This window comes from Pleuronectes platessa, chromosome 19, assembly GCF_947347685.1.
Source record: "Pleuronectes platessa chromosome 19, fPlePla1.1, whole genome shotgun sequence".
Taxonomy (NCBI): Eukaryota; Metazoa; Chordata; class Actinopteri; order Pleuronectiformes; family Pleuronectidae; genus Pleuronectes; species Pleuronectes platessa.
In genome coordinates this window covers 11,717,985-11,745,970 of record NC_070644.1, presented here as the reverse complement: position 1 = coordinate 11,745,970, position 27,986 = coordinate 11,717,985, and the positions used below count along the sequence as shown (strand labels likewise).

Genomic DNA, 27,986 nt, shown 5'->3' with positions numbered 1-27,986 from the left:
TGGTGAATGCCAGGTGACCTTTCTTTAAGGAAAGGGGGGAAAACAAATGATAGTAAACCATAGGAACACGGCGAGACGCAAACACACACACACACACACACACACACACACACACACACACACACACACACACACACACACACACACACACACACACACACACACACACACACACACACACACACACACACACACACACACACACACACACACACCCACACACACACACACACACACACACACACACACAGGCCGCACGTAACTATGATGTAGTCGCAAACAAGTCAAGTTGTGTTTATTTGCACAGGCCGGCATCATATACAGTGTCTCAAAGGGCTCGGCTGGCCTGCAACAGCAACAGCGCCTGACCCAGAATGACCCAAATTTGGAGGAGACAAGGAAAACCCCTTTCAACAAATAGAAGAAAAAAAAACTGGCAAGTCACAAAACCAAAAAGAACTTCAGAATTCAAGGAGAGAGCCTTCCATTGGACAAACTGCTGGTCGAAAAGTGAAACAGTAGAAACAACTGAAACAAAACAGCGGGATTATATATGCATATACAAAACACAACTGAGTGCATACATTTAGTTTATGCAACATATGCACTTACGCACAGTGAATGCGTATATGCCCACTTACATGCAAGCAGACGTAAACAAGCACAACACATGTGGAGGCGGGCGCGTTCACGGTGACACAGCGGCATTTTGTCTGACGCTGGAAGCCAGACTCGTTACACCGATACCCTTGACATATCATTTCAATTACACTACTGAATTCAGGCACAGTGTAATTGCCTCCGCCATTAGCTGTGAGCTGTGTGTGTGTGTGTGTGTGTGTGTGTGAGAGAGAGAGAGCGGACAAGAGTGAGAGGGCGAGTGTACGTGTAAATCGTCCAGGTCAGTGGGTTCACACATTAGGGCTTTTCCTCCAAAGAGCAAATTTAAGGGAAAGTGGCAGAAGAACCAAATCACTGCAGTAAATCACTGTTTATTCACTTCCTCAGCCCAGAGGTCGGTTTTGTATAAATAAATGTGACTTAAGGTTAAAAAAACAACCCACAGAGTTACATTCTTAGTCATTAAATTCTAAATATCTTGCTTTGCAATGCCGCCTTTGAGAAGATGCCTATTTGAAGGCAGTTTTCATATAATTAAAAATGTTTGATAGTATGTCTGGGAAATTAATAGTGAACAGTTTTCCTGTTCACGTGTGAGTGATCAAGTGCGGCATGCACGGGTGTGCCGCCATATGCTCGACAGTATGGTCTCCGTTTTGAGTCTGACATGTTGAGAGTTTCTCTCTGTTTATCTTTCGGTCTCCCTCTCAAATTGTGTTACTGTTTGTCCTCAGACGCCCCTCGCTCGCCTTCTGTTTTACTGTGTCTCCCTTTCTCTTCCGACCCACCATCGGTCCAGGCAATTGCACAGTGGACCCTTTTTTTTAGCAAACAAAACACAGGCTTTATATTAACAAACAAATCACAAGCTTTATATTTCCTGTGGGCTGCCAAACCTACGAGGGGCCTCCTCTGTTAAACTGTCAGCACTCAGCCCTCCACTCCCCACGCTGAGCCTGCACACAGACGTCACCTTCCTGCCTTCCTCTCTCTCGCGCCCTCTCTTCCTCACACACACACAGACAGGAGACGTTACACAGGTACACACATGCAACTTAATGTCACATTCCACTTAAGGCAGGAAACTCTATGGCATATACAGTATTTAGAGGTATAGGAACAAAGTAGTGTGGGAAACAGACTTTTCAAAGCGAGCCGAGTTGCACATGATTGTCCAAGTTTTTCTAATCAGCTAGAGGGACATCCCTTTGGACAAGCCTCCTGAGGCACCGTGCTGGCAGAAAGATGCATCACTTATTCATGAAAACTGTTTTTTTGTTTTTTTTTCATTGTTTGAGGCAGAAGGCTAAAATAGATTGGGATGGAATTACTCATGCTCGCTTTGATGCAGCATCTGTTTTGCCCTTAATGCACATAACCTCAACCTGAGCCGTCCTTGCAATGTTGCAGTTCTCGAGGAACAAGCCCTCTCTATCAGGTGTGGGAGATTCCTTGTGTCGGTGTTTGTGTTACTCTCTGATACACACTGCATTATCATGGTCTTCTTTTTCACACGAGGAGCTTGACCCGGTGAAGGCCTTGCAATATTTCCAAACAAAAGTATGCTGTGGAGAAATAAAATGTATCGTGCTTGCTTTTTATGAAGGTTATATATATATTTAAAGGTCCAGTTTTCACCTAAGATTTAGGTGAAAGAGATCTATTGGCAGATGTTGAATAAAAAATAAGCTTAGTGATGTTTTAACTAGTGTGTAAACATCTAAATTGTAGGAATTACAGTTTTCTTTACCCTAGAATGGGTCATTCATATTTAAATACTTTATATTTACATCAGGATTGGGTCCTCTCTACGGAGACCACCATGTTTTTAACAGTCGTCCAAACTGGACAAACTAAACACTTTTTGAGATTCTCAATTAGAACAACTCATTCCGCTTAATTAAGAGGAACAACAACATATCATCAGTATAACAACACAACAAGTAGGCTGTCTCCTCGTTCTCTGATTCTGTGACTCTAAGGTATCACACCATAGACTCTTCATATGCCACTGCACGGTTCGACTTAAATGACGACATCATCAGGCTGACATGCTCACAATGAAAATGCTAACATGCTGATTCTTGTAAGGTTTATCAAATTAACTGTTTTAGTTTATTGTAAGCAATCTTACATTTGTTAATCAGCAGGAATAATGTTCGAAGGAAATGATTGTTGGTCCTCTGGGGACCATGAATGACTTTTATTAAGATATTATGACAATCCAGTCAGTGATTGCTGAAGTCAGGACCAGAGGTGGTCATTGGGTACACTGCCCCAAGAACCTTAATGCATAAACCCAGAGATAACAACACTGTATCTCAAAGTTATTCACTAAACAAAATACTTACACAACATTTCCTGAATGTATTGACTGATGAGATTGCAGGTTGATTTTGAGCAGTAAGAAATACAATGGACCGCTCAGAGGGACACATCCAACAAGAGTAATAAGAATATTACTTCAGAGGCTTTCAGTTATCTGAAATTAATCAACTTCCTTCCAGCTAACAATAATTGAGTTTTCACCCCGGCCAAGTTCTAAGCAAAGATAAGATGTGACATTAGAAGTAACATATGGGTCTGACGAAAAGAAATAAAGCAGATATAATGGCAAATTTTATTTGTAAATGATTCCATCATCCCCTTGGACAAATTAAATGTTTAATTTCACTGTCCACCTGTCAATCATACACAGTATTACATCTCTATGTGGACTAATGATATTGTAAGCAGAAGATGACATGACGAGGACAAGACTTTTGTCCTCATCGAATGGAAGTATTGACCAATTCTTCACATTCCATCGCCCCATCCTATTTATGCTATTTTAAAAAACGTGGTTTATCCATTATAACTGTATATGATTCCTTTCTTATCCCCACTATCACTTATAATTAAATATTTTATGAAATGATAAATGTTTTATAACATATAAATCATTCCCAAGATAATGTGAAATAACGAGTAAAGAAACAAATGTTCTAAAGTTTCTGTATCGGTATCAAAAAAGCTCACAATTGTCGATCAATGTTAAATCGTTAAGTGCTTATTGGGGGTGGTGGGTGGCCATTTTGGTTATGACAGACCTTTTCATTCATTCACGCACTCTTGGTGCTGGATATTCCCGGGTGTCTCCTCAGAACTTTGAGGTGCACTGGGAGTGACTTCCAGTTCGACAGTGGGCTCCCCCTCCATAACAAAATGCCGTGCATAACAAGGAAAGGGGGTCAGGTGGTTCGTCACAGACCAATGCCTCCCTGGGTCCATGTTGACCATTTTGATGTGACCTGTGTGTGCTGTCTTTTTTTTTTTTACTGCCCCCAGCTCCTTTTTACTGTGGCTCTGTCTCCCCCTGGCCCTGTCCTTGGCACTAAGAATAGACCTCTGGGTGTTGACAGGCTGTTGGCTTGTGTCTTCCTCTGATGCTGCACTGTATTGACTGGTCCATGTGCGCTGCCATCTTCCACCTGAGCTACCACAAGGATCCGACGGCCTCTCTGCTCTGTGGCACAGACGTTGCTAAGAGTTGTGTGGGGGGGGAACGATTAATACTTCTATTCTACGCTGAGACCACTCGTGTCAGCTAACTCCCGGTATAAGTACAGGTGTTGTGGTCGTCCTGTGTTATTAAGCTTGAGTAAAATACAACCGTGGTAATACATTGTAACCCAAGTTGTATGGTTACAGGTGCAGCTTCCAGTAGACACAGCGTTTAAGGCCAATTCTCACGGTGGGTTTTGACGGTGAGGAAAAGGCTAAGCAAAATCCCTATTTATGTTGGGGCTCCTTAGTTTCTCCCTGTATTATCCACATTAATACCTTTTAGGATTAAAATTCTTGTGTGGCAGGGTTGTATGAAGGGTACAATGGAGTCATTCAGTGTTAAGGTTAAAATTTTCATTTTAAGGTTGACTTGCTGACATATCAGCAACAAAACTCGTCTCCGCGATGGCTTTGAATAAATCAAGGCAGCGTCCTTTGTTCTGCTCTGTAGAGCCAATTCCAAAATGAGCAAATATTTCATTCTACCACTTAGAAGCGATTGTGGTGTCTTGGATCGCGAGTGAGACTAATTCATCCAGATGCAATGCTTAAATGCACTCTGAGCCAATTGTAGCTTGCACCAAATTCCACAAAGATCAAGTCGACATCACCATAACACCCCTCTGCACAAAGTGATAAATGGAAAGGAAGGCACCGAGGGAAAGCATCCTTGTCTTGTCTCAATTACAATACGAGCACAGATCCATTAATGTGAGTTAGAGGTTCCGTGGACGCACATTAAGTGTCTGTATTTACTTAAGGGACACCGAGGGAGTGTCAGTGGCTATTGAGCGTATGAGGAGGGGAAAAAAAAAAATGACATCAGGAAAGTCAGAGAGAGTGAGAGAGAGAGAGAGAGAGAGAGAGAGAGAGAATAACTGCGTGTGAGTGAAATGGGAAAGGAAGCGAAGAGGAAGGGGGAATGCAGAAAGCCCTTGGCCCCCTGCCTGCAATCTGCAATCTGCTGATGGCTGGGCTCGTGACGAGGAGGTGCACAGCGTCCATTTTTAGCGATGAGGTCATCTTTAATTAACAAAACAAAGAGAGTCAGCTGTGTCACTCCAATCTGTTATCTGCACCCATGCTCAAGGACACCGTTTATCTCCACATAATTCAATCTCTTTGAATGAGGGCTTATCGACGCGTTGGAGGGGCAATTCTTGGTCCCTGCCCATAATGGAGCTGTTACACAAACAGGGGAGGGGGATGCCACCGACACTGATCGCGGGAGAAAGGGGGACATGAGGAAAGTAGCGAGGTATGTCGAGGTGTGAGACATGTGACAAGGGGAGGAGAGGGAGGCAGGAGGGATGATCCACATGTCATCCATCCCGGGAAGCTGGAGGAGAAAACTGGAACTAAAATAAGGGCAAAGATCAAATGGCTAATCTGTTTCCCAGTCTGGCAGGGCCAGCATGAGGTGACATCATGGCTGGGTAACCATCAGTGCTGGTGCCGTCTGTGTGCCTGTTCCTCTTCTCTCCATTGTGATCCCTCCTTCCCTCGCCTTCGTCTCTTCTGCTGATTTTGTTTCCTCCTCTGTTCTTCTCACTTCTCCATGCCTCTCTAGATTTCCATACAGCCTCTTCTCTCACTTTCTCGTTCTCCGACGGATCCTTGTAACGTCCCTGCGCTGCCCTGCCCTCGTTTGTGTTCCGCGTGTACAAAATCAGGTGTCGTACAGCGCTGACGCAACACAGGAGCGACTCACAGGTTTTTAATTAGCGCTAAGTGTGTGCATTTGTGCGAGGGTTGTGGGGAGCACAGTGCTACGCTGATGAATGCTCTCACAAAAAAAGTGTCACCTCAGCATAACTGTGATTTAGGGACAAGCCACGCAAATTAGCAGCTGACGAGAGACAATGGGGGGGGATTGTGAAAAATGGGATGATGGAATCCAGAAGCTTTCCGGAATTCAGCCAATGAGGGTATACTCTGGGTTAAGCCTTTTATTAGACACATTTCATTGCATTTTTGGCATGTTCTGTTCATTCTGGGAATTCCCAGTGAGATACACAGGAAACAGAGCTGAAGGACGTCTGACATTATAGTGCAGGTAGGCCACTTATCATTCCCCTACAGTCAGAAAACAGTCAGAACAGGACGCATCTGTTAACATGGGATTCTGCGGTTGCAATCATGGTATAAGATGCTCACTCGGCCACAAAGATGTTTTAATGGTAGAGGTTGATTTTCTGGTTGTGGTATCGTAAGATGACCAAAACTTGAATGAAACACGGTGAGTTATTGGTCTCACCTCTCGTGCAAAATCAAAATAGCCTCAGAGGGTTGCATTTGTAATTTGATCACAGGTTGAAAGGACATGACTTCTATGGCAAAACATTACTGTTCAAATAATTTCCACCTTTTTGTTGGTTTTCCGCCAATTTCTGACCATTGCAGGCACGAGAGCGACTTCTACAGACTTTTCTTTTTAGCATTTTATCCATTTCAACAGTCTTATCCAGTTTCTTAATGTCATCTGTGATCATCAATGTCTCTCTACATAGTCCAGATGCCTTGTGCAGGAATGCTGAGCCCCAAACTACGCGCGCGGTGCATCAGCACTGCCTATCCAACCGGCTTCTCTGTGACTGCTGCCTCTGCCTTGGTGTGCCATCTAGAGGCCTGCACGAGGCCCAGTGAAGTGGATCACTCATTTGAGCACATCAATCACTGAAAGCGCAGGGGGAGAAGAGGGTGTTAAAAGAAAAGACTACACGATGGACGGAGAGCCTTGAGGTTAGAATGAACGGTCTGAATAATAAGATTGAGCAAAAAAACTCCACATACCTTCCTTATTCATTGTTGATTTAAAGAGAACAAGCATTGAATACATAAATTTAGTTATTAGTTATTGAAAGATAAGATTAAATGAAATAGTACATGGAACTTTATAACTACTGTAGTTAATGGACTGTTTTGAGGTACTGCTTGATTTGCATGTTGCAGTGGTAGAAACAATGCAGCCATTAAAGCAATGAACCCTTTTATTTGACTTTTATTTATTTGATTTTCACATGCACCCACTGATTATTGCCTATCTATGCAGTTTCCTCCGAATAATGCAATACCCAATTAAATACTGTTAACAGATATAGGGTTTCCAGAATATGATGCTCTTCCCAATAGTGACTTGGTCGAATCATTTTCTAAGGGTTTCATTTGACTTATGCTCCATATCTTGAAATATGAGAAGCAAGCAGATAGAGACGAGGAGGGTATATGAGAGGTATACAAAGGTTTAAACACCACTGATGATCAGTTTCCTTTAAATATAGTTCTGTTTCCCACAATCACTGCCCTGTAACAGGGTCTACAAGCTTATTTACTTTACCTTGCTGACAAAATTAACATTTAAACTTGCCTGCCAGTTAGAATAAGTAATTAGGGTCGTGGAGTCTTTAGTACTTGACCATTAAAATCCACCTCGGTATCTGGCTTTTTCAGCACTTGCGCACTATCGAGAAAAAGTAATTAAATCTGGGATGACCTCATCTTCACCTATATGCATCATCTCAGTGACTCAGTGCCCCTCTCGCCTCGGAGGAGCAGGTGATCCCTCTCTGTCGGCTCCATCTGTACTTCTGGCACGAGGAGTGTTCGGACGTCTTCAACACTAAACCTCAGGACCTGGGACTTGGCAGTAACCACTGTGTCTGCAATACCCTCTCTCCCACTGTTAGTCATTGTGACAAAGACAGGATGAAAGTGAATAACACACCCTCCACCCAAATAAAAGCATATTGCCTTTTCAGTGTATCGCACAAGCAAGATACTCTTCCAACAATATTTTTTAGGCTGCTCCCGACTGTGGATGATTATGAAGGATGTTTGTTTGGGAGCATCTTGATCTTGAACATAGTTGTAGAAGTTCCTGATGATGGGTAGATGACAACATCGTCATAGAGCTTAAGGTTGAGTGTTGTTATCCAGATTTTTCTTGTTTTCTTGTGACTCAAGGTCTTAGGTGGGCTCCTTCTTATAGGAATGGGTTGCCTTTCCTTTATGGAGGAATTCATTATATGCCCTAGTCCCAGTTGTGTGACCAAAGGTCAACCTTAAGATGCTTTGGATTAATGGAGGCAGAATCCATTTGAATGGCTTTCATTAATTTGGGTAATAAAAAAATGATGAATATGTCCTTGATGGCTGAAGGGAGGTACAAAACCAACTTTCCTCAAAAGATGATCAATAAAGGTAAATCGTATCTTAACTGTGCTGATACAACAGAGGATAAAATGCATAACCCTAGTCCTGTTTCTATTTGAAAATCAAACAGCTAAATTTATGTGCTGAATGAAGAAAACACTTTCTGTGATTGCCCACCAATGCTTGAAAATAATAAGAATTAAACCCACAGCAGAATCAAATGAACAGCAGCATTTCTGGCCATGAGATCAGCTAGATGACTCCATGAGGGAGTTCAAGAAACAGTCGAGTTCAGTATACATCTAAGGTGATTAGAGTCATACCAGGTAGCCGTCAGTACAGATTCCTTGAGGAGGAAACCCTGACTTTGTTTCGTGGAAGTGGGAGGCTTTCAAGGATACGAAGGAGCATCTGCTACCGAGGTGAGCCTTGTTTTCCCTTTCAACTGCCAGCGAGGAGACAACCTCTCGTGATTAACTGCTAATGTGAACAATAGGACCAACTCTGGTCTGTGTCAGTGTAATTGTGAGATGACACATAGCAAATCAACAAAAGCACCGGAGCCTGGTAATGGTGAGTGTGCACTGAGGGTGTTACTGTTTGGAAATGGTGGACTTAAATAGCCATGGAAAACAACAACAATACAACAGCTATTTGGTTTGTGTAGTGGTTTCCATTTAACCAAAAATAATTTAAATTCACAATATTAAGATAAATGAAATGACATAGGTGCAAACACATGATAGCCATCTATGTTGCATCTAAGTGTTGCATATTCTCATACACGCCTGTTTTTTCCTTTCATGCTTTACCACCATGCATATATGGGCCTAGCCCTGGGTGGTGTGGGGATACTGGGGGCGGCCAATAGAGCATCATATCCATATAAACAACTAGATATATGAACCAAGGGCTCAGCTGGTTTTCTCGCACATCAAAGTAACAAGACTTATCTCCAAGTCACTGTCGACCTCAGAGAGAAGATTTGTGGGAGACCAGGGAGAAAACCTTCAAGACGAGATGACTTTTCTTTACAAAAGACAGCGATAAGTGGAGTGATCCGAGGGGATCGGACACAGGGGCCTTGTTGTTGATGGTTCGTACAGATGGGAGAGAAACAGGTGCTGCTACAAAATGACCTAATCCCTCCGAAGCCCTCCTGCTACACAAAATAATATACCTCCCCTCTTACAAAGACAAAGTCAGAGAGAGGGAATGGCGATGAATGTCAAAAAGGATGTTAAAAGAGAAAAATGAAACCTTGTGGCGCCAGGTTTCAGGGGCGGGGGACGGAAACAATGTTAGTGGAAAAAACTGAAAAACAGCACAATAACATCCTGAAAAAAACAAAAACTTCTTTATTATCAATTTTGTATTGTTTTTGATTTAGTTCAGTTTTTCCCAGAATCAAAATGAAAACATAAATACCACAAACTTTTTCCTATCAATATTTTTCTGTGTTTAAAGTCAAATATGCAGCTATACAAAGATGATGAGATGAGTTGAGATGATGATGGCAGAAAAATTCACTAGTGTGATAAATGAGGATGCATTTGTGTTCAGGGACGTAAGACCGAGTACACCGAGCAAGAAATTGACAAATTGCAGGGAGAGGCCTGACCGGTATTGGAAGCAGCCATTAAGCTCACATCATTGATCCTTACGTCACCCAGCGCATTGATGGAGGGTTCATAACTGAAGGAAACACTTCCAAAACAACACACTCAAACTTTGTCATGACTTGAACAGGGGCACGAGATAATTTCTGTAAAGTACGTCATGCAGGAGGGAGTCACGTTGGCGACATTTGTGAATCTGAGCTGAGAGGAGACGCTGCCATTCACAGTCAGGCTTTTCAAGGACTCTGTGATTGCATCCTGATTCATTCAGGAAGCTGCTGCGAATGAAAAACCCAAGCAGCCAGGCTATTACATCATTAAATTCAGCTTATTAACATGGATGAAAGCTTAACCAGCCTGTCGATAAACCAACTGCCTCTCAAAACAGATGCAACACCTCATCTGCAGCGATAAGACAACAGGGTTTCAGGGGTTTAAAAATATAAACTAATAACATATCCCCACCGAGGTGATGACGCTAATGACTTACTCATATGGCTTATTTATACTGCCTGCAGTACGAAAAGAGATAGGTCCATTTAAAACGATGGAGCCGATGCTGCTAAACGTCACCGTGACCCAGCTGCAGCACCTTGGGGCCGCCTCACAACTCTGCTCTGATTGGCTGAGGGCTTCGCTTATAGACATGGCGTGTGTTATGTTAATATTCCAAGAATTCAAATGCATTGTCTGTTCCCTGTATCCATAAATGTAAGGTGTTAAAGCAAGCTTATATAAATAACACACATATATATATATATATTTATAAATATATGAAACAACATATATATTTATTCGTTGTTCTCATCTCACTCGTCCATATACGTAACCTTTAGAAGACAACCAGAGATAAAAACAGAATCCTTTTCCTTATGCATCTAACATTATGAATTAATGAGACTTTATCTGCTTATGACACCTGGCAGATTTTATACTCAACTGCAACTAAACAAGGAAGAAAACATTTTTGAAAATCACATAGATGTTCAATCTGTAGAAACCTTGAAACAAAGAAACACCTATTCTGTCATCTCATTACATAACTGATGTTAAAAACAGTCCAGCTGTTGTCTGCTCAGGAGGGATTCAGTCTCGTCCCCCATACTCTCCTTGTCTAGACAGTAGCGACGTAGAAACGTGGCTTTGGGGGGAAGAGGTGAGGGCTGCTTCCAAGCGTCTGCATCTCCATGCTCACATCAGCCATCTGCACGAGTGTGCACATGGCTAATTGTGTGTTCTCTGAGCGTCTGACTCATGCTGTGTGTTTGTGAGTGTCTGTCTGTTTATCTTTCCAGTCTCAAACACTAGCCCAAAGCAGTGTTTCATCTTGGCAATGGATGAGGATGCAGCCTCAGCCTCCTGTGATTTGCCGGTGCCGACTGAACCTCTTCCCCTGGATGCAGGTGCTGCTGCCCTTACCACTGGCAACATTGGTAATAGCTCACGTTCAATCTCTCCACCAGACGGATTCATCTACGCATCTGTCCTCTGTTTTCAGAGATCATCATTATCTGCTCAAAGATAGAATCCTTTATGTCTTAGTTTCTCAGGTAAAACTTCTCAATTTGATATTTTCTGTTTTTCTTGCTGGACTGTTATGGTGTCTTTGTCAGAATGAGATATAATTACTTCCAACTACTAGGTTGTGTTTTCACCATTGTTCTTTGGTCTATTTGTTGGTTGGTTTGTTTGTTTGTCGGCAGGATCAGGCAGGAAGTACCCGACACATTTCCAGGAAACTTGGAAGGATGGAACCTGACCCAAAAAATGACCTATTCTATTTGGACAAGGATCCCGACACAGGGGCAGATCTTGATAATCTGATAATTCATGTCAAATTCATAGATCTTGATGATGTGGGAAATTTGGTGCAGCTGGATTGTGTGACCTTGGCAAAGGTGTGTGCTCAAGTGCGTGCCATTCTAGTTTTGTTTTTGATCTTGGGTTATTTAAATGCTACATATTCAGCACTAAAAAACTTTATTTAAACTTTTATTCAAAACGCATTGTGATAATCTGTTTGTTCTGTTGCAATTTTCCCTTATTTCTCCCCAGTTATGACGTCATACAAGGGGAAATTCAGAACACCGCCCTATTCAAACTGATCGTATAACAAACACATGACAAAAATATCATACAATTCTGGTTTGAGAGAAGTACCACATTTCTGCTTTACTTGAACTTAATAACAACACTTGAAAAAATTGAATTTGAAACACCTCACACGACCCTCCTGCGCCAACCATCAGCTAAGCTTGGGATCGGGTTTTCCCCTACAATTGTCTAGATTGTTGAATACGGTTTACTGTAAATCAGCCAAGTAATCCCTCAGTGTGTATCCACCATTAGATGTCGGAGAGGGAGGCTTGACTGCAAGCTCACTGGTTCAAATCATCACACAGTCTTGGAAAATATGAACAGGGAAAATGAAGGAGCAACACTTGCTTTCCACAAAACCACCAAGATGCCCTCGAGCAAAGCATTTATCCCCAAACTGCTCCATTAGAGCTGCTCGGTTGCCAACGGTGGAAGACTGGTTTCACTGGCGGCGTCCATAGGGGAATGTACGTGTGTCTGTGCCTGTGTGTATCTGTCTGCAAAAAGACAAGTGGTGCACTGCTGAGAAGAAAAAGCACTGAATGATTGCGCCTGAGAACGTGGGATGAGCATTTTACTTTGTAAGGTGAGCAGGGGCACGAGGTTTAACTGAGCCTCGGATTTATCTCAGCTTGTGGTTTCATTATGAGATTTTCCATTTTCCTAGAAAGTGCCTCTGAGGCAGTCCTTAAATAAGAAGCCAGTGGTGGTTAAAGGGGAATACAAATCCAATAATTTCTAAATAAGTCGGAGTAGCTGTGAGAAAGGAATACTTCTCAAACACCATGTTGTTCTATTTGCTGAGTCCCGAGAACAAGATCTCATCATTTTAAAGAAGGTGCTACTGTTCCATAAATCTACCCTGGCAATGTCTTTCAGGTATCAGCAGTCGTGATGCCCACAGTTTGAACAACAAAAGAGGTTTCAGTGGCTAGACGTTTCAGTATTTGCAACAGAGGTGGGATTTTGCAGAGTTGGACGTTTCCTGCCAGTTAACATTACCTGCTGCATTAAATGGAAACCCTGAAAGGCAGCTTTTTTGTTGTTTGTTCTTTCATCTGGTGATTCCAACATCTGGTGATTTTATATTTGCCTGACTTTAACCTGCTTCCCTAACAAAATCCTAAAGGAGCCTCTGAAGGATGATGGTGAGACATTTTTAGAAGATTCATTCTTTGCAATACTTTTCTGTTATCGCACAACACTTTTTTCATTACCTCACAGTATTTTTCTTCTTCAGAGCGATATGTAGTAAAGTGCAGCTCAGGCCGCGTTTTCCTGCCTGTAACGAAAAACTCATAAAATGTTGCATGATGGGAACTAGACACTGCTGCAAGATAAAATGGGAAAGTATCGCAAGGTAACGTAAAAAGGTATTGTAGAGAGAATGCTAAATGTTTTGCAAGGGAACTCCAAAGCGATCCTCAAACGATTTATCACAGTGACCCTTCCTGAGACTCGCTATTTTATATTACAAGATTTAAAAACAAAACAAAAAAAACTTGAGGTATTTGAGGGCTTCCGGTGGCTCATATACTTGAGCACATACATAAATAAGTTGCTCCCCCCCCCCCCCCTGAATTTCTCTATTAGTTTTGTATCTTTAACGAGACGTTTCGAGAAAATTGACTGAGTGGAACATGACTAATCGCTCGAGATAAAGAGTGACAGGCATAAAGGCAGGAGAAGAGGATTAAAGACAAATGATGACGACGATGACTTCTCATCGATATATTACTGTCTATAATGACATGATTTATAGTGGTGACTGGCACATAGCGCAGTGAGTCACCCACACCATCTGCCCCTTCCTACCTCACCTCTGCCAGCATGCCTGTGTCTAGCAGTCTGTATCCTCTCTTCGCTCGCTGGTGCCCACGCTTCATCAGTACTCCTCCCAGGGGTGATGGATGGCCCCGTCCAGGCTTCCCAGTGACTAAAGCCAGCTTCATCCAGACCACCTCATCTCTTCGATATTATTAAACTCCTATCACCCTTCCGCTGATTCACCCCAGCCACTCGTCACAACCGCAACCACTTACCTAGGCCCCGCGGCACAGCGGTCAGAACCGTTCGCGGCGCCTGATAAATTGCACCTACGTCACTTTCTCCCATCCTCAGCCTGAGAGCCTCCCTCTGTTCTGTAACTAGACCAAAAACTTTGCCTCTTTTCCCACAACTGTAACTTGACTCTTTCCGTTTAGAGTCTCCCCAGCACCTCCTCAAACATATGTATTATTCAATTTATCTGTGGAATTTAAATATCCTCTCTGACCCTCATCATCCTCTCACCATTGGCCTGAAGCACGGCTCCTTGTTGACTTCTGTTTGCAGAACAGAGTATGTGAGAAACTTTCCCAAACGCCGGTACTCATGAGGCAGTCACAGGATTAACCCGATTTATACAATTTAGAGCCTCTAATCCACCTAATTTCCACTCCTGTGGACGGGAGAGGGAAACCAAGATGAGTTTGGTGGAACATGCAAAATCCACACAGGAAGAGATGATCATCTGTATTTGGAACAACAGCGGTAAACACTGCCACCCAAAAGAGCTGATGAAACGTTCACAATGATCAAAATGTAGATATGATCCTCTCTCTCTGCACATGTTTATATCAGTAAAACAACAAACATGAGCACTAAGCTAATTAAATTTCCAAATCATGACAGACTTTCATGTTGAGGCCTTGCGGTTAGAGAGTTGGGCTTAAACCCAAAAGCTCACTGGATCAAATCCCTGGATCAGCAGGAATAAGTGTGGGAGGGGGACGTGAATGAGCAGTGGCCGTCCCCCTCAATCCACGAGGTACATGTCCTTGAGCAAGGCATCTAAATCTCCCAACTGGGTGAGGCTTTTCATTGCTCCTTTAGTATGTTCAAATTGACTGTGTATACATTTGTATAGTGAAGGAATCTTCTTTTCTATATTGCATGTCGATATTGGATGATAGTCCTACATCTAGACAGTTATATGTATGATTTTTTTTTCTTCACCTGTGTAGACCTCTGCCTCCGAGGGGTCCTCCACTCGTTTGTGCTGGATGATGTAGTCAGCAACCTTGCAGCCAATCAGAGGCTCCACATCCATCCACTCCAGGGCCACCATGGTGCTCGAGGGCTCCAGGTAAGGGGCTAAGCGAAAACTGATCAGAGAAAATAAACTTTAAGATGTGGTCATGTGATGATTATAAACAATGAGACTGTTAATGTCAGTGTGCATGCATGGGCCAGTTGTGTCACATATAGGCCTAAACTGAGAATGGAAGAGTTATCTCATGTGGTCATTCCTGGGCTGAGGCTGTCCCACCTCTGCCAACATCTCATCGGACAACAGGATGGCAAATGGCAGGCTCCTGACAAAACAACATTCCGATGCCACCTGTTCTCCAGAGGTTTCCCCTGTTTAATTTCACCAAAGAGATGAAAGAACAGTATTTCCATCTTCGCCTGCCCTCCAGCTGTATCTGTGACAGTGGCGTGAGAGAGGTGGGTTATCCCTCTTTCATACAAAGCACACCACTCTGTTTCATCCTCATGGACAATAATAATAATAATAATAATAATAATAATAGTAGTAATGCAGGTTTTTACAGGTCTTACACTCTGGTCAGTGAGTGAGTGGGAGATTTGGCTGCTGCAGTGAATCTTCTTTGGGCCTTTCGTGCCAGCAGCATTGGGCAAATGAGAAGAGCCTGAAACCACACCCCTCTTCTCCATTTCCATAACCGCAATCCACAAACAAAACAACCATAAAAGCATCTCAAACTACTTGTGCAACACTTGTGCAGCATAATCTCAAGTCTCAAGTATCAGTGCGTATGTCAGAAAACCCAGCACTTTTGGTAAACTATCGCTAAGTCTCACCACAATATGTAAATAGCAGCAGCGCTCGAGTTTTTGAATTGTAGTTGTTCCCATTTGATGTCTTTATAACAACTTCTCACCCATGTTGGAGTGAAAAAATGGAGGTTCCTTGTTTATCCTTGATTTTGGAAACTGTGTGTATTGTAAGAATAAGCATGGGAGTCCCTGGAAGAGTGCTGGGATTTGAACCGATTTACAGTCTGTATTTCAGGAGCAAGTGAAACACAAATACTTTGTTCCATGTACAATCATCACAGAAAGCATAGCTGTAAATTAGGAATGTGTTTTTTTAAGCATCAAAACCATCTATGTGTAGTCCCTTCAAGGTAAAAGAAAATCAGAGATTTCAAGAATAACAGCGTAACATTATGAAAATAATTTCATAATTTAGGTGTCACACTAGAGGGGGAAAGTCAGAAAATGGGCACGTAAAATTATGACTTCCGAATTAATTCTCAAAATCTCTGGATTTCTTTTCTCCTATATGGCCTTGCTCCTCCGTTGTATAATAGAATTAGAAAGGTCAGTAAATCATTTTCATGAGACTCCTGTGTGTTGGGAGATTCATAGTATGCCACTATTTTGTTGGGCGGTGACATTGCCCCTCTTTACCAACAATGACAAGGTGAAAGCATTTGATGTATTGTAGTCTCTGGCGAAGACTGAATGAGGACATGGGTTTCAATTTCAAAATTGAACTGGTCTAGCATCACCGACTTTTGGAAAATGAGTTTGCATATTTGCTGTCAAAATTTGCTTCGGCATCCCCTCCACGTGTTATACAATTCTTTACATTACGTCAGCAAGAATGATTTCAAGCTAAAAATGTGGTTATAGATGATATGTGGGCAGGGCCTCTGCCAAAAAGAAACCATTACATTGGGTGCAAATGTCATTAGGTCTTGGACCCACAATGCTCTCTTGCAGCAGCTACACTATATTTTATCCTTGTTACGCTTTTATTAATTTATAGTGGTGCCAGAGAACATTGGCATTCATTCTGGATCGCAATACACCAATATAATATACAAGGCATATTTTAAATGCTTTGATTGTGGCCCCGTCCTCTGCAGCTTTGCCCTTTCAACTTCCTGCTCCTTTTTCAGAAGTTCTCAGAGCAACGCTATCTGGGGGTGGATGACTCAGAAAAGCCTCAGGGGTATTGTCAGGACACCTTGGATGAGAGCATGTTCTTTTCAGAGGGGTGTAATGGCCGACTGACAGTTATTAGAACTTTGGGGACTTTTGTCTACAACTTTCTTCAGTGACTCAGGAGTCAGGTAGAGACAGGTGTTTGATACGTGTGTGTGCGTGTGTGTGTGTGTGCGCGCATGTCCACATGCATACATGAGTGTGTCTGCAGTGCATCAGTGCATGCAACCATGAAATCTCTCCTGTGCAGGAGTTCCTGGGTGTCGTGGTGTCACCTCACACTTACATCGGCTGCCGGAGGGGACTGCAGTTAGGCAGGCCATCTTTGCTGAAGGCACTCAGGTCACAGCGACACCAGTTATCAATGACATCGCCCTTTCCAGCACACCAGTATGAGCTCATTGTGGCACCTTTGAAGGCCTGTAAAGGGTAACAGGTGACAGAAATGCAATTATCTCTTGGAACATGCGCAGCCCGTCCATCTAGGTTTACCCCCCCCCCCCCCCCCCCCACCCCCACCTCCTGACCCGCCCACCTTCCCCACCACTGCCCTCCATATCCCAGCACGCACACGTAGACACACACTCCTGTACCGCTGTCCATATGATGACTGTCCACCGACTATAATCATTTATTTTCGCCTTATCCCCTGAAATGAGCCATGAGTGCTAACATGTCAAACCTCAGCCTTACTTTAATAGCTCCTTGAGGAAGTGAGGGCTGGCGAAATAGTCTTAGGCTCAAAATGGATCTCACAAAGATAGCAGTACAGGTAGACACACACTCTCACTCACACACACACACACACACACACGCACGCACGCATGCACGCACACACGCACAGAGTGACCTTTTCACACCCACAGCTCCCAATTACCGGAAGGTAGGAACATCGCACCATAATATCGACAAGCTTACACTGTGATATCATAGATGCGCTGTGACTTTTATAATGGAGGTGTGACAGCTGTGACACTCCCCACCTCCGCCGTTCTATGCGCATGTTGGTGTGTGAGGGGTGTGTGCATGTGTGTGTGTGCATCTGTCGCTGTCGGCCTGTCTGGGTAGGGGACGGAGGGGGTGGGGTAGTGAGATGTAAGGAGATGATGTCATCTCCTTACATCTCCGTGTGCAGCTTCATTAACGGGGCGAAAGAAGAAGGAAAAAAATCAGAGGCAGAGGCGCAGTCATTCTCTAAAAGGCAGCAATATGCCAATATAACCGTCAAAGTAATAAAGTATAATGTCAGGGCTTTCCCTACATCCACAGGCATGATATAGAGGGAGTTCAAGGGAGTTCGCCAGCCCTCTGGCTCCCCCTCTCACACTATGGATCAATGGAGCACTCAGATATTTATGTGCTCTGACCGGCTGGTAGCGCTGCCTCATGCAGACCACGTTGGGAGATGTGCTTGATCATGGTCACAAAAATAGGACACTGGAACCGTGTGGAAACATTATCGCTGGGCAACAGCCATCCACCAAAAAGCAGAGAGGAGCCACTCCTTTGTTTCCAACACACCATGACACTGACTTATCCGAAAGCAAAAGGAATTGATGAGACCACACACATTTTTAGGACGGCCACGCACATGCAGCATGAATCAGGCGCATGCAACAGACACACACACACACACACACACACACACACACACACACACACACACACACACACACACACACACACACACACACACACACACACACACACACACACACACACACACACACACACACACACACACACACACACAGCAATTAATGATTGATTTCCATAGTTGGTTGTTTCATTTCATTGGAGAAATGCCAAGGAAGATTTCTGCAGTGTGTTGATTAGTGAAAGTGACATTTGAGAGGACTTTGGGCTTAGTCCCGACCAGAGAGGCAGACGGCTCGGCCAAAAACACAGTCAGGGTATGCACTCAGAAGCTGATGTTAGCATTTCCACAACACTGCATTGTTAGCTGTAAAGGAGGCTCGACAGACTTTCATGGGAACTGACTCCCAATACCACTTGCTTTCACTCAAGGCAAAGGATCTTGAGAGTGGAAGTGGCCTGAATGAGTGGTAGAGTAGGAAAGAGTGAGAAAAGATGAGGATGAACCTGGAGAGACTGAAGGGAATCTGACAACCCCCCCCCCCCCCCCACAACCCCAAGATTAACAAAAAAAAAACAAAGGTTTGAAAATGTAGACTCCCAACTCTCCCCAACTTACCGTGGGACAGGATCAGGATCCTTCACCAGTCAAGGCTTTCTCATTATTTATCCTCCCATACAAGCCCCTCTAAATTAGGCTGCTGAAGGAGCAGTTATTATAGGGGATAGGCAAGCACTGTAAGCCTTCGCTATATAATAACCCCTTGGAAAACCGAAAAAAGGGGGAAAAAGGTTATTTAATTCCCCCCCCCCCCCGCCTGAAACCATGTGGATAACTGCTGCAAGGGGTCTTGCCACCTCATGACGGTGGGAAGCAGGCCAAAGACAAAGGCAACCAGAAAAAAACAAGCTGTGCACGAGGCCTGTGCTTGCACATAGACTAGACAAATATGAGAAATGAGAAATGACCTCTGCTGCTAGGGGCAAAGAGGGGAGAAAGACCACAGGACCGCCATGCGTTTACCACCACCAAATTCCTAGAAAAACCCCATATGGGTCTGCACGCTTGAATGCATGGCTGCACATGTGAAAAATAGACAAAGCGATTACCACCGTGTTTATGTTTGAAGAGTAATGCAAGCCAGTCTCCACTGGGTAAACAGGGAATCTAGTTGTGGTTTACAGAATGAGCCGGGGGGTCGGGCGGGGGCACAGGAGGTAAAACGGGGATGAGGATTTCGAGAAAAGCACGAAGAAGTGATAGTGACTATCTGGTAATGGGTCAAGTGTGCAGTGGTAGAGACGGGGATATGTCCTGCCGATGTGGGAAACAAAAGGCCTAGGGTCAGTGAGGAAAGGCCCGGGACTCGATACCCTATACTTTATTGATTCACCGCGGATCATACATTTCCCAGAACACTATAGATCCATACACATTCGGAGGTGGCCGGACAGGTTATGAAACCAACCTACTCTTGCTCTGCTCGTCCCGTAGAAGACCCAAGTGTTGTATGACAAAGGAAGCCTTATCTGAGCAGAGACTGTGACAGTGCAAGGCGCTTTCGTCAAGTCATGACCGACTCTATCTCACGAACCGAGCGACGCACTCAGGGTCACGAAATATATGCCTCAATCCCTCTTTATTGGCCTTATTGATACTGAACAAATTGAGCTGAAATGTAATCATCCCCCCTGCTTTGAAAGGAAGACACGATCAGCGGAGGACAAGGCCACTGAAGATCAGAAGCAAGTCCAGCCACGAATTCCAAGGCTTTACGTCATTTGGGCCTCACAGACTCACTGGCACCAAAACACTATTTGGACCTTTCACTTACGTAGAAGCCGGTCATGACTTACAAGAAGGCAAAGGAGGCCATTGTGACCTCTTTAATGTATTAATCTGTTTGTCTAGTCTAAGCTGACCATATTACTGTCTGTCTTCAGAGGCTAATACACGAAAACACTGGCCAGCTGGCCCGCAGTATTGATTTATAAGACGATCACCAGTGGTTGTAAAGAATCTAAGTCAGCACACACAGGACACCATCGATGGTGACCTAAGTGTGTGTGTGTGTGTGTGTGTGTGTGTGTGTGTGTGTGTGTGGCGTGCACACATGCATTGATGTGGTGGCTCTTCCAATCATTCAGGGCTAATGGTGTTAACCAATCGGCTGCTTCTAGGAACCATATCAAAAGTAGTACTTCCAGGAAATTGGACACTGGGGGCAGATGGAGGGTTGGTTCACCCAGAGGTTGATGGGGAGGGGGGTGTTGGGGGCATGCCGTGTCACAGTTGAACCCTCACACAGCAGGTACTGTTTTTAGGTGGGCCAATTCTGTCTGCCGCTTACATCTGATCCGACCAGACGTTTCCAGCGACGTCGATTGGCCCGTCACTCGGCTATCTTATCGTGTGTTGCAAAAACAGAAAACTGCGCCAACAATAACAAAGCCAACGAAGAAAAAAAAGGATAAAACACAACTGAAAACAAATCCAACTTCTTTTCAGTTATGATTTAAAACCAATGACAGAACCTACAATTGGGTATCGTGTTTTGCGTATAATAATAAACATGTGCTCCGGGGTTTGACCATACTTTGATGAAGCTGAGGAAACTGTGGAGACACTTTTGTTTTCAAGCAGTTTTCCATTATTTAGACGAATGGTGTAGAGGAAATATGACCAAATTATCGATGAGACGACTTCTCCCGCCACCTCTTGTGAACATTGGAAGGACATAACTGATGTATCTCTTAATTACAGCATGCAAAGGTTACAACAAGGTTCATACATGCACTTGGCTATTGTTTTAAGACCCTTTTAAAAGTTGCAAACCCATTTAATGGGATAATTGCCAGTGAATCATTCATCACCAAAAGGATGGATTGTTTTTGAAGAAAGTGAAGGATGTCGACGATATTTTGTGGAGATTTATTTAGTAGGTTACCCCTTGTTTTCCATTTTATGTTTGACAATTATTATCCGATAATATCTTCCGCTCCTTAATCTAGACCTGGGAGTTTAGGTGTCCAACATTGTGGATTTACATAGATGTAACTGTCCGTGTGCTTCTGCTATACCCACAGCCCTAAAGCAAGTCATAATAAGGCTACAGGAGGAAAACCCTGACTTACAGAAGGATTGACGTCCAGAACGTTGACTAACACATGGTGTGTACGAGCCATACAAGGTTTATATTAATCTGGTTGATTAATACTTTCTGTTTTATGTGTGAAATAAACTATGTGCCAGACTATTACCCAAAGATGGCATCAGCATTCAGGGTGTGGTCTTTCACCGTCCGTGCTCTTCATAAATAACATGAATGGGAAAATGCCGCCCAGGCACTCAGCATATTTTGCGTTCATCATTATGTTCACTCCTCCGATATGTGGATGCTGGTTAAGAAGGTAACCAAAAGCAGGCTCTTCCCACCCTTTGCAAATAAATCTGCCCTGTTGTGTAATGCTCCTCCGTGCCCCTCCTGGACCCACTGAAGCCACTCCAGACACGCCCCTGCGAGGGGTTGCAGCGTTGCGTTCGGTTGAGAGCATGACAGTGGCTGCTTGGCAAGATATAGAGCATTCTGACCCATTAGAATCACAGCCAATTTGTTCAAAAGGTTTGCCATAATTCAGTCACAGCAACACAGGACCTAGGACCACTGGCAGCCTCCACAGACGTAAGCTTATTTATTTATCCACTGAGGCTTTTTTTCTTCTCGCTGGCATTAAAACATGGGAGTGTCTGTGTGCGTGCGTGTGTGTGTTTTTGCGTGCACGGTGGGCCTGTAAGCGAGACCACCTCGGTCGAGTCCGAGTCGACTCCAAGACCAGTTCCAGTCGAATTCAAGTCAAGACCAGGTTCGGAGGAAGCCAAGCCCGAGAGCAGAGCGATTTGAGCTGTACTCAGTTATAAGACAAAGAGGCAGTGGACCTCAAACCTTTTCTTCCAAATGCGGAACATTACAATTTGTTTCAGTTAAACAGAAAGATTGAGAGAACTTTGTTTTACCGGCAACCAATGAATGCATAAGACAGTTTTGAGGCATTGCATTGATAGACAGTTATACATTAAATAACATCATCATAATAATAATAATAATAATAATAATAATAATAATAATACTGGAGATTTAGGGAATTTGATCAGAACTACCCACTAAAGAAATAGTCTCTCTTATCAAGAATATTAGGAGAATTGTTTCTGTAAAGTAAGTTTTTTTTAATAATGACATTGTAAATTTCCCTGGCTGGGTACAGACAAGTCTTAAGTTTAAATCTGAACTATCCGCATGAATGGGGACTATAAGCCGCAGATCCCTTTCTCTATTTACTACATGTTTGCATGAGATACTCAGGTAACGATCTCATACTGGCTGATAAGATCTGTCTTCCAGGTATTATTATTACCCCTAAATCCATAACTAGTCTCACAGGGCCGGCTAACAACGAGGCAGACATGCTGGTCCATTTACTCCCGCTTCTTTTCAGCCCCGGCCATGGTCTTTTCAAGGGAGAGGTAATTTCACAACGTAACAAAATCCCCCCCTGGCTTAATAATGAGAAGATTGATGCGACAGAGACACAACATGTCCTGTCAAAGAGTCGGGCGGCCGGGGGGGAGAGGCCACTGAAAGACGCAAGAAGCTGAGAAAGGAGGGAGGGACAGAGCCAAAGAAAGAGTGACAGGTCCATGCAAGCCCAGTAATAATGGGCACATATTTAGACGCATGCATTCAAATAGGTATACAAGTATAGTAATGACCTCATACCACTTAATCATAAACTGGACAACTAAGCCTCTGTTTTGATCGGATCAGTGAGTTTTTGGCGAAAGGAGAAAAAAATAACCTCATCTGTGGGAAAGCTTTTGCAACATGGCAGCCGTCTTTACTGATGTACCTATGAAGTACGAGTGTGTGAGACAGAGACACACAAAGACGGAGAGAGTGAGTGGTTGTGTGTGTGTGCGGAGAGAGGCATGTTGTTGTGTCGGCCGTCTCTAATGCAATATACGCATGTCCCTTTACAGATGGACAGGAGCGGCCGGGAGAAGACGTGAAAGAGAGGAAAAGAGGAGCCGAGCGACGTCTCCCCTCCCTCTCCAGAGGTCGATGACATCAATAAGAAGCTAATAATCCTGCCTCTGGCTACCTCGGAGGGGCTCGCCAGAGCGATCCACTGCAGTCTGCCCCTTCTCCTCCTCCTCATACATCTCACTCTCCCCATCCCCAGAAGACCACGGGTTGGGCAGGGGGAGTGGAGGGGATGGATACGGAGGTGTTTTGAAAGAGAGGGAAAAGAGACATTTTGCTCTTCCTCACGTTTAGCTATCGATGAGGCCCACTAGGGACCGTGTGCTATCGATTGTGCCTTCTTTTCTTTGGGGCTGTGGTGCTTGTCATGGATTGCACGTACAGGGGGCTTTGTGTGCATTCATAAGTTAATGTAAATAGATATTATTATATGTATGTTAAACTTTACGTGTGGGTGTTACGCTTGTTTTAAATCTCTGCAGTAATTTCAGAGGGGAAAGTGATTAGATGCTCGATGTGGGGGGAGTGTGCGCTCACACACACACACAAACACAACACAACACACACAAGCCATGCACTGGACATTCGGGTGCAAGCCAATGTCAAGATGAAATCAAAACAGAAGAAAATGTGGTGAACTTAATGTCAAGCGAAGCCAGAGCCCTTCCTCCTAAATGACCTAAAGAAATCTGATATGATTAACTTTCACTGCAAATAGACCCGATGACTTCTCATACAGGATGAATCATTAACACGACACGTGGTCGTTGAGCTGATATTACATTCAGCTCACACACACACACATATAGATATATATATATACATATATACATCTCACACATACACATCGATTTCCCCACAAGAGGAGAAAACCATGATGTCATCTTTTCTATGTCCTCTGTATTACAGTGTTCGTTTCCAGGCGCTAAAGGTAACCAACTAATGCCACCTTGAGGCCAATTGGCACAACTGCATCACTTAAATGATTCTATGGGATATGATCATTATAAAAAGGACTGTGCCACCCATAGACTTGTGCCACCACATGCCAGGTGATTATAGAGGCAAAATATACAGAACAATAAGCAGACGCCTCGTGCACTTGGAGAAAACGGGGTTCAGATCTGCATCCTGTTGTCACGGGGCAACACAACACTTGTTTGACACAATGAGTGCAGAGGTTGTTACGTAAACATATTTCAACTTATTTGTGAAATTATAAACAAGATGACGTTTAGTGTTTAGATTCAGAAACATTAATCATTCATAAACTATCAGAATTTGAAGTAAGATTTTCATTTTTCTCATACATCAATACGTTGCATTAAGGTTTATTTCTGGATGTGTGTGTTTTTTGTATTTTAAGTGATTGTTGATGATCAAATCTCTTGATTGTCAGGTCATATGGTCATCTCTATCTCCACACACACACACACACACACACACACACACACACACACACACACACACACACACACACACACACACACACACACACACACACACACACACACACACACACACACACACACACTTTCTACTCCCATGCGACTTTCTCACCTCTTTGGTGACGTTGTCTTGTACCAGACTGTAGAGGGGCACCACCCGGCTGACTTCCAGCAGCACGGGGACGGGGGAGGGCTGCTCCCCACTCCTGTTGTTCCCACCGCGGCCCCTCCCCGACACTCCTCCCATCACGGCCTGGTGATGGCACAGGTGGCAGCCACTGGGACAGCTTCCCTTCTCCTCACAGCGGATCTCCACGCCACTCACCATGTCGTCAGACAACAGCTGGCTCTTCTGCAGCGCAGACAGGTAGCTGATGAATGGTACCGACTTCAGCTCTCGACGCCCACCTCCTCCAACGCCTTGGTCTGTAGCCTCTGGGGGAGGGGGGGAAGGCAGGAGAGGATGGAAGGGTATGTGGGTACAGGTAGGAGGGGATGGAGATGGAGATAAAAAAAAAGTCAACAACAACAATAAATCACAGTCATTTCAGGAAGATGGAGGAAAGCATGTAGTCTCGCGACAGCTATTTCTCCCACTTAAATACATTACAACAATTTATGAGTCTTCATTTGGACCGGCAAAGAACAGTTACAGCCCTTCGGTTGTATAGAGGTCCTGCATCTGGATTTATTTTACTCGCTGCCAGTGAAAAGGAGCAAAAACAACAACTAATCCCTTACTGTCAACAGCTTTCATGGACAAAGGATGAATGGGAGGGGGGTGGGTGGGTGGGTGGTGTAAAGAGGGAGGGGTGCCATTGGCTTCTTCTCCTGAGTGTCAATTATCACTGTTTGATGTTCTCACTGGAGTTCTTTGGGGAAGATTCTTTCTTTTCTTTCTCATCGTTTCCTCTTACTTTGAGAAAACGACACAGAATCAAGGCAGGAACAGGAGAGAGGACTTCTGCACTGCTGAGGGATCGACTCGGATGACACATCAGGCCATGTGTCAAAATGGGAAAGTTCTGTCATACGTGTTATTATGGCAGATGTGTTTTTGCATCTGTTTTTTATATATGGTGCATATATCTGAAAGGTGAGAGATGCTTTCTAGTGATGGAAGTGTTTAAAATTTGGAATTAATGACTAATGATGCAGTGTTGAGACACAATGCATCATCAGAATGTGGATAAATCACAATATATTTAAAAGTGTATATCAAACCCTTAAATTGCGGATTAGAACACTGACAATGGTTTATGATTTAATGGAGGTTCGCAGTATAGAGGAACATACTGAAGCATGTTTATTCTACACACACAAACACACAGACAAACACACAGACACACACACGGTATGTACACATACATAGAATAACAAGGGAAACCCAAGAAGGAAAGGCCATTGCCATTTTTAAGTTGGGCTAATTGGGACCAATTAAGGTTGATATTTCAAACGACTTATTTCCTGTTCAAAGTTTTAATGACGGTGGAAAAAAAACAACCTTCCCTCTCTGCGGTGAGACGGACAAAACCATAGTGCACGAGCTATGAAATACTGCGTGTTTGTGTGAGAGACACACACAAAAACAAGAGTGTCTAAATGTGCAGTTTCCCTCTGAGTCAACAACATCAACAATGTTAAATAAGTTAAACCCGGGACAGGACAAACATTGAGTAAACTCTCAGTCGTTCATTGTTCTAACACACGCACATGCAAACAAACGAGGTTTCCCGGCAAACATTTAACAGATTTTGAAAAAGAATAAATTTGAAAAAAACAAAAACAAGGGCTTTTCTCTACCCAATATTTGCAGGGGGAAATCATTTAATCCTACAAATCTTTGCAAATTTTAAGCATATTTTAAATAAAAATGTTCAGTCCACAATGATCAAAGCATGTGGTGAATGAAAACAATGAACAAAGTAAAAGTTAAACCTCTTATAACTTGTTGTTTTCTGAACAATATGGGACCCACGATTAAAAATGCATAATGCATATGAAAATAGGTGCATATATTTTACAGGGGATATTATTCAAATACCAGACTATTATTAAATGGAAGCTGCACCTCAGGTCACTGGAACTAGCAAATTCCCAGAAGAAAATAACCCAAGCAAGGACATGACCCGTGACCCGATTTCCTCAATAGTTGCCATGACTCTGTTGTTTGTGTGTTCGAGGGAACGAGTCTGTACATCCTTATATATATATACATATGTACGTATGTGTGTGTCTTTGTGGCTGTGTTTGTCCCTGTGTGCGTCTGTAAGACACCAGCAAGCGGTCGAAGGGGTGGGTGGTAACTTAATGTGCAGAAGTATGTAAACAGGCGCAAGGGGTGGCCCGAAAGCACAATTACACGCACTTCTTGAGGCAACACAGACACGGCAAAGGGCTGTCGTCACCCGGCTCTCACAATCAAGCCCTGTAGGTCAGCCTGGCTGTGGCAAGCCGGTCTAATTCACGCTTTAGTTCATTTCACCCCCGATTACAGCGGCTAACATCCATGGTAACAATTGCATTTCATTAGAGTTTTGGCACTCGAATATAGACGGGGGGACAACAATGCAATCAATGTTATGTGGCTGTCGGGGTGTTCCCTCCTTCACAGTCTTGGTTGTTTTTCTATTTTTGAAACTGTTTTTGCAGTTTTTTACAACTTCAATCTTTTATTGAAAATGTTGTTTTTGAGACTGGTATGTTAAACTGGCTCTGGAGTGTATTTTCCTCTTAGGATCAAGGACATACTCTTGTGTTTTTGTTTATTGGTGTATGAGCGGTGCACAGCTCGGCTCCGATCTGACCGGAGGTGACACCCTTCACGAGGGGACATTAAAACCTCAACT

General features: G+C 43.6%; 1 protein-coding gene across 1 annotated transcript in view; it reads right to left on the bottom strand.

Annotated features, from left to right (window-relative positions):
* The window catches only part of LOC128424966 (astrotactin-2-like), a 245,322-nt gene that overhangs the window by 18,044 nt on the left and 199,292 nt on the right, over positions 1-27,986 (bottom strand). Inside the window, 3 exon segments of the mRNA XM_053411420.1 lie at positions 15,033-15,181; positions 17,341-17,474; positions 25,250-25,572. Coding sequence (XP_053267395.1) covers positions 15,033-15,181; positions 17,341-17,474; positions 25,250-25,572 — 606 coding nt within the window.